Raw genomic sequence first — 13,646 nt, 5'->3', positions numbered from 1 at the left:
TCGCTGACCTTTTATTATTTGGCGGCCATTGACGACTACTGACAAAGTTTTTTCATTTTTATACAGTGATGACAGCGAATTTGAGGGTTATCCCAGAATACATCTGGCAGGATTAAATCTAAACATCTTTGCAGACGGTAGTGTTTTGAAAGTGTCCCCGGCCATCCTCAGAACGCCGTGTATTATGGATATCACTTACTTCCCAGTTGACCAACAGACCTGCGAATTTGAGTTCGGACAGTGGGCCTATCTTGACAGTCAGGTCAGACTCTTTGCAGGACAGGACAACGCTACTCTGGAAAACTACCTCCGCAACGTCGAGTGGGACATCGTAGATTCAAACGCAACGGCAATCGCAAAGCACTTTCAAGGAGTCGATGACACCTTCACCACGATATTGATCAAAATGAATATTAAACGTAAACCTCTTTATTATATTGTTAATTTGATCCTTCCTTGTGTCGTGGTGTCGCTTTTGACAGTCGTTGTCTTCTGTTTACCTTCAATGTCATCAGACAAAGTGAGTCTCAGTATATCTCTTCTCCTGACAATATATGTCTTCAATATTCTAGTGATCGATTTGCTTCCCGCCACCTCACTAGAGCTACCACTGGTCACTGTCTATCTCATCTTTAGCATGGGTCTCATCGGATTTTCAGTGGCGCTGACCACTCTTGTTTCACGGATATACAGCAAGGGGGAGGCGTCCAAGCCTGTGCCAACCTGGGCAAGAACACTGTTTCTCGGGAAACTGGCAAAAGTACTGCTGGTGAAGGTAAGGCTGCCGCGTGTACCAAGGAACACAGACGCCTATAGAGCATTGAACTCAGAGGAAATAGCAATTAGTGAAACAATTTTCCTCAGATCGAACCAGAGAAAGAAGAACGATGGAGAGCAATTTGAGATGAACAGTTGGACACAGTTAGACATTACCAGTAACTCCAAAACTTACAATGGGGCTTGCATCGCCAAAAAGAAACCCAAGGTCAACGCCAATTCATTGAACAGAAACAAGAAAAAGAAAGCTATAAAAGTGTTCTTTATATGTGAGAGGACTAACCAGCGTATTCTCCATAATTTGGATAAACTTGTCAAACATACCGAAACATTGATTCGTCACGTGGTACCCGATAAGAAGTCAAAACAGGTCAGTCTTCTCTTTTTCTAGAAATGGTCACTCATATTTTGGTCAACTGCTTGCACTCTGTTGTTCGCATACTCGGAAATATACGTGAACATGAGCAATGCATAATCGAGACATGGTATTTGTCTAATATATGTACATTGTCTGCCAGTTTATATCATATGCACATTATATATATATATATATATATGTATATGTATATATATATATATATATATATATATATATATATATATATATATATATATATATAAACACATAGGCTCACTGGCTGGCTCTGTCTCTGTCTCTGTCTCTGTCTGTCTGTCTGTCTGTCTGTCTGTCTCTCTCTCTCTCTCTCTCTCTCTCTCTCTATATATATATAAACAAGTACGCTCTCTGGCTCTAGATACCCCCACATACACACACATAGAGAAGACAGTTTGTGCATGTCTATTACTTTCTGAATACGGTACAAAGTCACCATAGCATTGGCGTTGACAATTTACCACTGAAAATTTGTCTGTCAGTCTATATCAAATGTAAAGTCTTTCATTGTATGTTACCGAATGCAACCATCATGAAATTACAATAATTTGTAATATAAGACTAACAATCGCTTATCACATCTTCGTTCTATTTTTGTCCGATAGAATCATGATGATTGGGTTGCCCTAGCAACTGTAGTCGACCGAATCCTGCTGGTACTATTTCTCATCGTCGGCGTTGGAGGCGCAAGTTTGATTTTGCCAAACATCACGTGATTCCGCGGTTGGAATCTCTTTCCTGCCAAAAAAAACATACTTCCGTCAAAACTACGTCATTTGATAAAATTCATCGTGTGTCGTCTATCGTCTTGAAGAATGGCATTGATTAAATTAAACATAAAAATAAAACAGGAAAGTCTTCACATATTGGTAAAACATCGCTGTCAATAAGTCTTGCATTTAGTCAGTTTTCATATTTTATGCATATCGTCTATTTCTGTTGCAAATATTTTGTCGAGGGGGTAAATTTCAAGCCCTGATATAGTGGTAAATGCGGGCCGTCAGATGAGAAAGGAGATATGAAGACCGTGAGGATCCGTACCGTATAGACACGGAACTCTGCATACGGTTTACGGTGAAGATGTTACAACGTTGTGATGGAGGAACGAACATGCAGATAATCCAATCAAGCCTTGTCGTCAATAACACTCACAAGCAATGTCGACAGGATCAACGTGTTCTGTTTGCTGTCGAGGAGAAATCTAAACTCCATTTCGTATGGCGATCGAAAAATTATCGTGTAGGCTTAATGGAAACTTCTACAACTGTACACGGCTATGCACGTGAACAGATTGTAAAGACGGGTCAATGTATCCACAAGAACTGCTGAACAATATTTCCGATTCGACTATAACATATTGCATAATTGCATATGCTCAGTTCATTTTTCCAGACTGAGCGATATGTTCTGTTTTAAACAAGAGAGATTTTTATCAATTCAACGAACAAAAAGTCAAATTTTCATAGAGGTTTATCCAAGTCTGTGAAACCTTTGCGGCGAGGGGTGCATAACTTAAACCTAATATTCAGCTTATTGATTTTTCAAAGCCATGTATATCTGTCTTGACAAATGTAAGGGCTGCAAAATATGGTGTAACGGTTATTTATGCTTTCGGGATCCCATCCGAAATCAGATGATTCTAAATTTTTTATTGGTTTTCAAGATTAAATTTGTCGAGTACGTTGATTAATTCCAATCATTTCTAATATGTCGCTTTGGTGTTTGCACATATATTCTAAGGCGTAGTTTTTCATATTTCAGTTATACTATGAGTCATTGTAATATTTACAATGATGGATGTTTTCTTTGGACGCAAAGTTAATAGTTATAAGGTTTTGTTGGAGTGCTCTCTTCTGTACCATATACAGACGCAGAATAGTAAGATATTAGTTACTCTTGTATTATCGATGCAAGTCAAGCTTCACAAGGATAATTTATCCCTTTAATTTGCGTTTGAATGACTTCAATTATGGCCACCATACACATATGCCAATATCATAAATTGATTGAAAGAGTACACAATGTTTATACGTATCGTCTGAAAAAATTTTGTCGTATCACAGTTTGTCCGCTCCGTGAACGGAAAACGCACATCTCTTGAGGGTCGTTTACTATTTAGGTATTTCAAAGAGTGTTTTCCAGTACTCCCGAACTGTCCTCTATATCTAGAGAAGTGACTGTCAAGCACTCTTCAGATTCAGGGTTCGTTTCATAATACATTTTGTCAGTGTATTAAGCTCCATCTCACCGGCAAATTTCACTTAGAGAAGAAAGCTTAAGTGTTTGGTCACTTGAAGACTGATGAATCAGAGCAAAGAAAAGCCAGTGATCTCATTAAAAGATCAACCAGGATGCTGTGATGTATTTGTTAAATTATACATATACTAGGTTACAGTAAAATAATTATTGTTCCTCAAATTTTTTCCTGCGACGCTTCGGAGGAGATTTTTTAAATGTTCATGAACCAGCTAAATCTGCAACTAATTGCATTGTTACCTATGACTTGGAGTCTAGATTTTACAAAAGGTCAACAATGATAGATGCATTACATATACAGATAGTGTTGATAGAACAATTCTGAGCATTTCCACGTGCTCCCAAAAGAAAACAACAAATGGTAAAAACATGGATAACAAAATGTCCCCAGTCTCCCTAACTTCCTCCCTCACAAAAATCCAAGTATAAGCAGTGATTCAATGGAACACTGTAATTATTATTTCTTGCCTTATCATTATATTTCGGGTACAAATTAAAAACACACGTTTGTCGTTTATGATGATATTTTTATTAGTAATTACATTACCATAATTGAAGTCTTAAAGCCACTTCGTTGTCATATTGCGATGAATAGCATTCTGACGTATGTCTTCCAAGGGGTCATTGTCATAGCAACGACATCACCAGAAAATAAAAGGTGAAATCACGAAAATAGCAGTGTTAAATAATTAATTAGACGGACTGAGTCACGCCATCCTACCATATGACCTCGGTCCACCCGATGTTAACAAACAATGTATGAGTTTCTGTGATCTTGTCTTCTATTTTACTCTCGTATTGTGACTTTTTTACGAACTTGATGAAATAGTGTTTTTCTGTGGTATGAAAGTAGCTCTAACTACTGCAGATGAAGTGATCTGTTTCTGATATCTTGCTGACCTAATTTTACAAGTAAGAGATAAGCCGACCCTTCCACGCTTGATAAACGGTGTTGCTATACTTTGTACGTGTGAAAATTTCACGGTTGATGCATGCACAATAGTGATTTCTATCTTTGTCAAAATAGTCATGTCGGATAGTTCATTTTGCGTCAGAGGATATTTTTACCCTTTATCTCTTTTCAATCACATCCGTTATATTGCCAAACAATTGATAAGATGTTTTTAGGTCAAAACACACATTTTTATACAGTATTCAAGTGTTTAATTGCCTCGCCTAATATTTCTTTTCATTTAGGATAGGAGGCTAGGTTATCATCAGACGATGCGATGCAGTCGTAAACGGTTGCCATAGAAAACGTCAAAATAGTGATATTTAATAAGTGATAGTCCATCATTAGTATTGTGTATAACAATTTTACATGTCGTTTTCTTATAATTTTGAAATTTTCACGAATAGAGGAAATAAACTATACGTCACAAACTGTCCATATTGTGATTTCATGTTTAGCATAGCTGGTTCACTAGTCTTTCGTTTTGAAATAGTTCAGATGCAAGACTACAGAGTTCGGATGCCAAGACTGCATATACATAGTTCAGCAGCAAATGTTAAACCACACTCATCGACGGTATACTACAAGATTTTTGACAAATTCACAACGTAAATGCACTCGCTATCGCTCGTGCATATACGTCGTGAACTTGTCAAAATAGTATGGTATACCGTCGCTTAGTGTGGTTTAACATTTACTATTTTATCAAAGAAGTATATTGAAATTCCGGCGTGAAAAGTTGAAAAAAGGGGTTTTACTGTTGTTGAGAGCTCGCGCATGTGCCTGTTGCTCTACCACGAATATAGCACGGTTAATTTTACGCCTCAACCAATGAGATCGCTGTATTTACATCCTCAATACACTGGTACGATATGCTCAGCAATAGCATTAGGAAGTACGGAGTGTATGCATTACTGTATTTGGTCGTAAAAACGGAAAAATATGTCGCCTGTACAACACGAAGGCAGCCTCATCGAAAGTAAATTGAGTGTGATTTGATATTGTTTCAATTCATGAGATATAAATGCCAAACGAAATTGAAAGCGTGATTTATTTTAGCGGGAGAATAACAAACCTAAAGTCGGAAGATTCTTTTTGACTAGGTCTGGTTTTTTTCAGATGTAACACGAAACGTCAATTTTAAAATAAATCATTGTCAACTGAATGCAATGAGCCATTCCTGAGATCTCAATGATAGAGCAATTTATACCTGCAGGTTGCCACACCTAATTACCTATTCATCGACAATGTACCCTCGCTTGTTTATAAGGGAGCATTCGTTTTTTACGGGGGGGGGGTGGAACTTGAGCGAAAAATGCAATGTAAAAAGCGACCCCCCTCCAAATCAAATTTCGAAAATTCGACCCCCCCAAATTCATCGATTGTATAATGTGACCCCCCCCCCCCAAAAAAAAAATCGTCAGATTTGATTCATTAACCCTTCGCACCCTATGGCCCTGGGCTGAAAAATTAGGCCCTTCAAAATTGTTTGCAAGAAAAAGAGTTACCTACCCCAATTTTCAAGCACAATTTTAGCGACCCTCCCCAGATGTCACAGTCCGTATCAATAATATCTTAATTGACTTATAATTTTCCATTTGACCTTTGAACTTTCAAACAATCCTTTTTGAACTTTACAAGTAATCACTGGGTGAAATTCCAATATCGTATTGGTTTTTCAGATCTGCTCTTTCAAATATGATATTCTCGTCACGTACATTTACATCAATTGTCAAACTTTTTAAAGCATAGAATTTAATAGCTAGTTTTGTATTGTAAAAAAAATATTTAAAGTTTCCTAACATACCACAATTTATAGAGAATCAACATTTTTGGTGAAATTCCAAATTTAAATGAAAGTTTTTGCACAAACGTGAACTTTTAATCGCCCTAGTCTAATCAGGTACACTAATATCAATAATCAAGAGTACATAAATACACAGATTTAGCTAGTTTTGTATAGGAAAAAAAATATTCATGGTTTCCTCATAGTCAAGATAGTGAATCAACATTTCGGTGAAATTCCAAAATCAAATCTCTTGCTCACACATGCACCGGTAACTACCCTAGTCTGACCAAGTACTTTAATATCAATAATCAAGAGTCTTTAAATACATTGATTTAGATAGCTTCTTATAGATTACTCATAGATTCTATATGGAGGACCAAGCAACATTTAGGTGAAATTCCAAAGTCAGTTTTTTTTTTCATAAGTCCATACAAACCTTACAAAAGTTGACCCCCTTCTAATCATTGATTTCAAAATTTGACTGTCCCCCAAAAAACGGTTTTGTAAAAGTCAACCCCACTGATTTCCACCGACCCTCTCCCTGTAAAAAAAAACGAATGCTCCCTTAGTATTTTTAATCAGGCAATAGAAATTGAAATATGCAAGTTCAACTCTTTATTTTTCTAGTCTGGCAATTTTCAGCTTTAACATTTTGTTCACGAATTTAGATATGAAACAAACGACGCTTCACTATTCTATTTACGTGATAGCCTAAACTTCCTTCAGACAAGCAAATATTCCTGTATTTCAAGAACGTGATCGACAGCACCGACAGCGCCGCCGTAACACGAATACGCATGTGCACAAGCCCGCTACTCACAGAAACAGACACAGCATTCAAACTAGAAACCTTGCACTATTTGTAAAGGATACATTATCGTCAAAAAGCTGTGCCTCTCATACATTTCAGAGAAATCTATGACGAAATTTGATCACCCTGACACTAGTTTTCAGCGCGTCTGTGTACTAGCAGTAAGGATTAACCTTTACAATGTTGTCAATTTCGGTACTTACGAAGTTTAAAAAATGATTTATGAAATCATTTAATTTAACTTATTTAAAATCTCAATTAGAGTTAAAAGCCCTTTGCCATTAATGACAAGGCCTTCGCCACAAATCCAATTGGCGAGGCCCTCAACGGTCGTTTAAAAATGGAGGGACAAAACATGATTATTTTGAAATAGCGACACCACACATCAACATTGTGATTATTTTTCTGCTCTTGGGAAATGTGCAATATTGTTTTGTCCGTCTGCTTCCTATTTTGTCGGCTGCTTTTTACGCTAGTGTTGAATGTACACCAATGTCCGTATTTGTCACAAATTATCAGGCCTACAAAAATTGTGAACTGGTGTATCACATCTGCTCATTTAATTGGGGCATTGGTCATTCAGTTTTTGCTGAGGTCAACTCCTTGTTAAAGTTGATTATGGATTTTCTTTCTTTAACCAACTGTTAAATGACAGGTGACGACTTGGCCAAAAACATGCGAGTGAAACCCCAAAATGGATGATGTCAAATAGTGCCATAGAGAAATCGTCGAAAAAGACCGGGACAACTTCACAATGTTTATGCACTACCTTTGGTTTTAGTCAAGACCGTACTATTGCATTTTAATCGAACGCTTCCGACAAAATGAACCGCTTTAATTAATTAGTCACAATGTAAACTGCAGCATTATTCAAGAACTACTGAAGAACCAACGCTTTGATGACAGAATGATGTAAAATGTGAAGATAACGACAATCAGTCAAGTAGTCTCAAGTTATGATCTTAATCAGATATTCATTTTCGCCAATTAAAGAATTGACCTTGAATTTTAAGACGTTTGTGATGTAAAGACTCTGAAACAACTTCCAGTGGACACCCTTAAATTCGATTCGTAAATCACATTCAGAGTAAACGTTCAAAAATTACGAGTTACAATTTTCATGATTACCTTATGGTATCACGATGTCAGAAGGGAAGTCCTTATCACATCACATTGTTTATCGAAAACAGTTTGATAGCATCCATATGGTTATCATGAACCTTTCTTTTCTACTCTCTCTAAGAAAATGAACATTGATAAAGGCCTATTTTTCGAGCCAGGTGACCGTTACAAATTGCACTATGATTACCCTGAAAAACTTGTCAGTAACAAAAACAATCGCTTTAAGGTAGTTCGCGTCTCTTAAATGAAATATTTACACTTTTGTTCAAACTTTCCTCAAACAAAATTTCAAGTGAATCATTCTCCTTCAAACAAAATGAAAATTTGGGGTCGTCGCGCAAATTTTGGTCATAGAATCAAATTGTCAAAAATTTACCGATGTCTGAAATTGTTATCTCTGGGGGGTGGGGGTGGGAGGGGGAATTCTCGATTACCACAAAACTGCCAGTGAGCCGGTGAAAAGTGTATTACTCCATAAGCTTCAAAATGAGCTCCTACATCTGGTAGGACAAAAGAATACTGTAAAAGTTTGAGAGTCCGAATATCTGGCTCAGAGGCGCTTCTACCTCAAGGTAGAACTTTCCCCGGAGACAGATATTGGGGCTCTCATTTCTGAACTACCATTTGTGAGGGTTCATTTTAAAGGTCTTTGTAAGTGGAAATCTCTGACTGTCTTAGTTTTTCGAAAATCCAAAATTTAATTTTTCTCCTATAGAGTTATACAGGGATGGCGGCCACTTTGAATTTCAAATATCGCAAAATATAATGTTGGGTAATTTGTTTCGCAAAATATTGGGAAATTTGTTTCGCTGGTTCCAACTCTGCACGGTAACCCCCCCCCCCCATTTTTATTGTTGATTTGATAAGAGAATGGTTGAGGTTTCATTTAAAAAAGCTTGATCAAAAGTAGTTAGACAAGGGGACCCACTCTCTCCAATTCTTTTTATTATTTCTTTGGACCTTCTTTTTGTAAAAATGCAATATGACGATAACATTCATGGTATTGTAGTAGAGAACCAAGAAATTAAGAGCTCAGCATATGCGGATGATTTAACATGTTTTCTCAGTGACGTACAGTCAGCAAATAACCTCCTTTGTCTCCTCACAAAGTTTTCTGTGATTTCTGGTTTACATGTGAATCTTGATAAAACTGAAGCACTGTGGTTAGGAAAATCAAAGCATTGTAAGGATAGACCGTTCAGGGTGAAATGACCTACATCGTGTATTAAGATTGTGGGTGTTTTTTAACTCTTATAATACTGTAGCTGCATATAAACTGAATTTGGAGTGGAATTTTTTTAGAAATCTCGGGATAAACAAAATTAACTTTTTACAGTGGCAAGAGCTAATATCTGCTATACCTAAATACCTGAAAATTCATCAAGCAGTTTGTGTGCGACCAGAAAATGCTGTTATGGTGCATGGTCAAAATTTGTCGCTTTCACTTAAAAAATCTTCTTCAAAATTGCTCCGAGATATGATATCTGATTCTTATTTTGTCAGTCCAAGAAGTCAATTTTTCTTTACCAGAATTTTCAAAGAGGATTTAGATTGGAAGTTTATATACAAAATGCCTTTCAAAGTAACTATCTGTAGTACATTTCGTGTTTTTCAATGGAGACTTAAATACAATATTATTTATACAAATGCATCGCTTTTTAAAATGAAGTCCCATTTAGTAAGTTCAGACCTATGTACTTTTTGTCAATTAGTCCCTGAGACAATTGTTCACTTGTTTGTGGAATGTGACATTGTTAAAAGTGTATGGAATGATATGTGCAAATTATGGCACACAGCTTTATATTGTCCAAACAATCCAACACAAAGACACATTATTTTGGGTGAAAAAAATTGGTCAGATTTACTCATAACATAGTACTGGCGTACAAAAAGTATATTTATGACTGTAAACTTAAAAAAGAAGTACCAACGTTTCAGATATTGAGAATTAAAGTCAGACATATTCAAAGATTAGAATTTTTTTATCTCAAAAAGAAAGAACACAGTGTCTATTTATGAACAAATGGAAGGAATTCGCCGCATAGTTCCTCCTATCTCTCTGAAAATGAATCCAGCTCTGTACAATGAATGTATCCTTTCCATTATTGTCCTTGCAGTGCAGTAGTATTTTTTGTTTTTGCCTTTGGTTTAGACTATTGTAACAGTCTTTGCCAGTCTTTGTCTCTGTTATTAATAAAATTAAAAAAATATTTAAAAAAAAGTTTGATCAAAAGTTTAAATGTTTCACTTTCGAGGCGCATACTACCTTAAGCCTACTCTGTACGCATTGTTCACATTACATCCTGTTACGGTAGACATTACCACACACAGACAGCGAATACGAGAAGTGCACTATGGAGTTCAATAGTAACCAAAATCATTTAATAGAAACTAAAATACTCACAAATAATCAAAAATTATGCAAAAGTTACCCTGCTTGGTCGAGAGCTGTGAGTGTTAACCAGTCCTATTCACAAAAAGTCCGCGGAGTGTGGTTTCAATCAAACAGTCCGGTCTTTAGTGCGACGTGGCATTCAGTAGACAGTCCAAAACTTCTAGTTGACGTTTGCAATAGCGTTTTTTTCTCTTCCTCCTTTACTTACTGAAGAAAGAATCGTTGACTGTCCTGCGATATCTGCGTTATTTCTGTAAACTCTAGTTCTCTATACCGTCAGTTGTGCATCATTCGTTCAGGTCTGACAGGCGAACTCCCTTCCGATGTAATGAAGTCTCCTCATGTATTTTTAGAGCGTGTCTATCTATATTCGGTGTACACCTGGTCGGCAGCAACATTAAAATGTCCACCGCATATAATTTACATAAAGTCTTAGAACATAACAGGTGACGACGTACTATGAAGCTCTCGAGCCAAGCTATTAACCTCTCTCTACCAAGCTTACAAAAAATGAATATGTTATGTTTATGCGGTTGAGTCTAGAGTTGAAAGACACTGGCAAAACCACTAGTTAGTTTAGTTAGGCCACACAGAACAGTGTCATTGTATAGCCATCGTAATTAGATTAGCGGCTGTCCCTTAATATAACCGTTAAATAACCGTTCATCCTGTATGAGGCATTTTAATGAGTATACTTTGCTTTCATAACATATCAAGTATGCAAATGAGAAGCTCGAAGAGAGGGTAGAGCTAATACACTGCTACGAGTGAATATGGTTTGTACTGTTGAATGAAATCAGAAACGTAGATATAGCAACCAGAGGAGTAAAAATAGAACTCACCAGGCATTCAGACTTTTGGTATTTTGCATAAATAAATATTGGACAAAGGCCTTTACAAAGCAATTTACTAATAGCTATTTCCTCATCAGTGTTTACGCCGTTAGGACAATCCAATTTGCATTGCTATGTCTGTCAGATACGTTATGATGTGTAAAGAATTTTACCGTAGGTAATTATTTTAACACGCTGGACGTATTATGTTCGTTTTGTCATGTACGTTTTTCGAACTGAACACTCTACTATGACGATGCCAATTGACGATGTCGCCTTTGTGTAGAGGTGATCTAGGAGTGATGTCAGTCTTTCAGTGTATCGGTCTATCAACATTAACCTTTTAACTTGTTGCCTGTTCAATTTACGGCCTCGAGGGATTTACCTCTTGATTGCTCTAACATGCTGTGTCGTGTACTGACATGAAGTATGATAGGGCAGTAGATAATTACAAAACTTCAGTTAATAAATTAACGAAAAATTGCCTTTGTCATTCACGCATATAATGAAAGTTAGTAATAAGGCCGTCATCAATATTTCAGTTGAAAATCGTCATTGCTTTGTCTGCTAGACTGATTGTTGGATAGAATTATGCAAGGAAAAGTCCATTAACTATCATACTTTAAATAAATAAAGTCTCGGTAGGTACACTAATTTAAAAAGTTACCTATTTGAGGAATAACTTTTTCCGTAACAAATAATTGTTATTCATCATTTATTTTGCGTGCATATCGTAGGCCAGGCCTATTGCTCTCATTCATAGTGTACATAGCAAAGTTCATAACCCTAACACGCGTTCAACCATAAATTTCTTGTTCTCCAAATTATCGTTATCTACAAAAATGTGTCTGAGTAATCGTCGCTTTCGTAAATATCTGGTGTAAATCATATCAGTGTCGGAAACATGTGCCAGCGTACGCCCTAGGTTTATGATATTGCCAAGGCATAGTCCAAAGTCATCATACATGACGGCCATGGTTTTGGGACGACGGAGCGATCGCCACGTTTTTAAAAAAGGACGTTCATATAAAAAAAGTACAAAAATATTACGTTGCAGGATTTGAGAATGAAACTTACTAACATGCACGCTGTCATTTCCTGATTGCTCTCATTCCAATGCCTGTAAAGTAAACAATATAATGTTTAGACAATGATCTCCTTCAAGTATGATTAGATCACCTTTTGTTCCAGTGCAATTCTATCATTTCATATGAAGCACACATGGAAATTCATATCTCAAGTATGATTTGCTTGTTTAATAAATTCCTCAACACTGCTCATAAAATGAGCATTAAAAAGTCGAAGTTCGATTCGCATTGCTCAGAGGGTTTACATTGTCGACGTAAATGCCGACACTATGTGTACATCGTAGTGAAGCGATGCAAATCTACACACATGTCTGTTGGGACGAACTAGCCCCTGTCATGTATTTGTAATCATTACATCACAGCTGGCTACGGTTTCCCTTACAGACCAAGTGACTGGCTAACTTCAAAATCCCAGTAACATCTAAACTGTATCAGCGGCAAAGAGATTCACTGAAACTGAGTTAAGTGTCTCAATACGACGTGAAAATTGCGTTTTTTCCAGTGATTTGCGATATGTGAAAGTATATGGTTTGATTAAGTAAATAGTCTTCTTATATTCTGTCGTTTACACAATAACGCTATGCATATTGCACGCCACATGCAGAAGTCTGTCTGTCTGTCTGTCTGTCTGTCTGTCTATATCAATCTTCGTCTCTCTCCGAACTATATGTAAACATTTACTTTTTGTTTGATTTTTTGACCTCGTGCAACTTATTTTCATTTCTGTGATTTAGTATAGTGAAAAAACTTCTATTTTTGTAACATTAAAGTTCAAGTAAAACTCTCTCTCTCCTCTCTCTCTCTCTCTCTCTCTCTCTCTCTCTCTCTCTCTCTCTCTCTCTCTCTCTCTCTCAATGTAAATATTTGAAATTGACTGGTAAAATGTCTTAATAATAATTTTAATTCGAGGGGAATGTAAGACACTGGCGACAGCAGTCGATGAAGACATGCCGACTCTCCTCTCCAATTCTTTAACTTCTGATAATAATATAATCTTTGTCTTCAGTGTGAGAATGGGCAGTTTTATGTATCAAGACCAACTTTTAAAATTATTCATTTGAAAGCTCTTCATAAAAGAAAAGTTTTCAAGTCTTAGTTTTGTCTAAAATCAAAAAATTTATTTGCCCCCATAGAGTTAACATAGGGACCGCGGCCATTTTGAATTTCAAATATCGGAAAATCTTAGGTAATTTGTCTCTCTAGTACCAAATTTTGCACGGCGACCCCTG

At 36.6% G+C, this 13,646-nt stretch overlaps 1 protein-coding gene across 1 annotated transcript in view; it reads left to right on the top strand.

The window, feature by feature from the left end:
• LOC139151603 (neuronal acetylcholine receptor subunit alpha-2-like) overlaps positions 1 to 4,807 on the top strand; it is a 55,327-nt gene extending 50,520 nt beyond the window's left edge. Inside the window, exons 6-7 of the mRNA XM_070724519.1 lie at positions 67 to 1,147; positions 1,777 to 4,807. Of these exons, the coding sequence (XP_070580620.1) occupies positions 67 to 1,147; positions 1,777 to 1,887 (1,192 nt within the window). The 3' untranslated portion in view covers positions 1,888 to 4,807. The remainder of the gene's footprint in view (positions 1 to 66; positions 1,148 to 1,776) is intronic.
• Positions 4,808 to 13,646: the final 8,839 nt, after the last annotated feature.

Source organism: Ptychodera flava, chromosome 2, assembly GCF_041260155.1.
Source record: "Ptychodera flava strain L36383 chromosome 2, AS_Pfla_20210202, whole genome shotgun sequence".
In the NCBI taxonomy this organism is placed as follows: Eukaryota; Metazoa; Hemichordata; class Enteropneusta; family Ptychoderidae; genus Ptychodera; species Ptychodera flava.
Note: the sequence above shows the minus strand (reverse complement) of the source record. Positions and strands in the feature narration are given on the sequence as shown.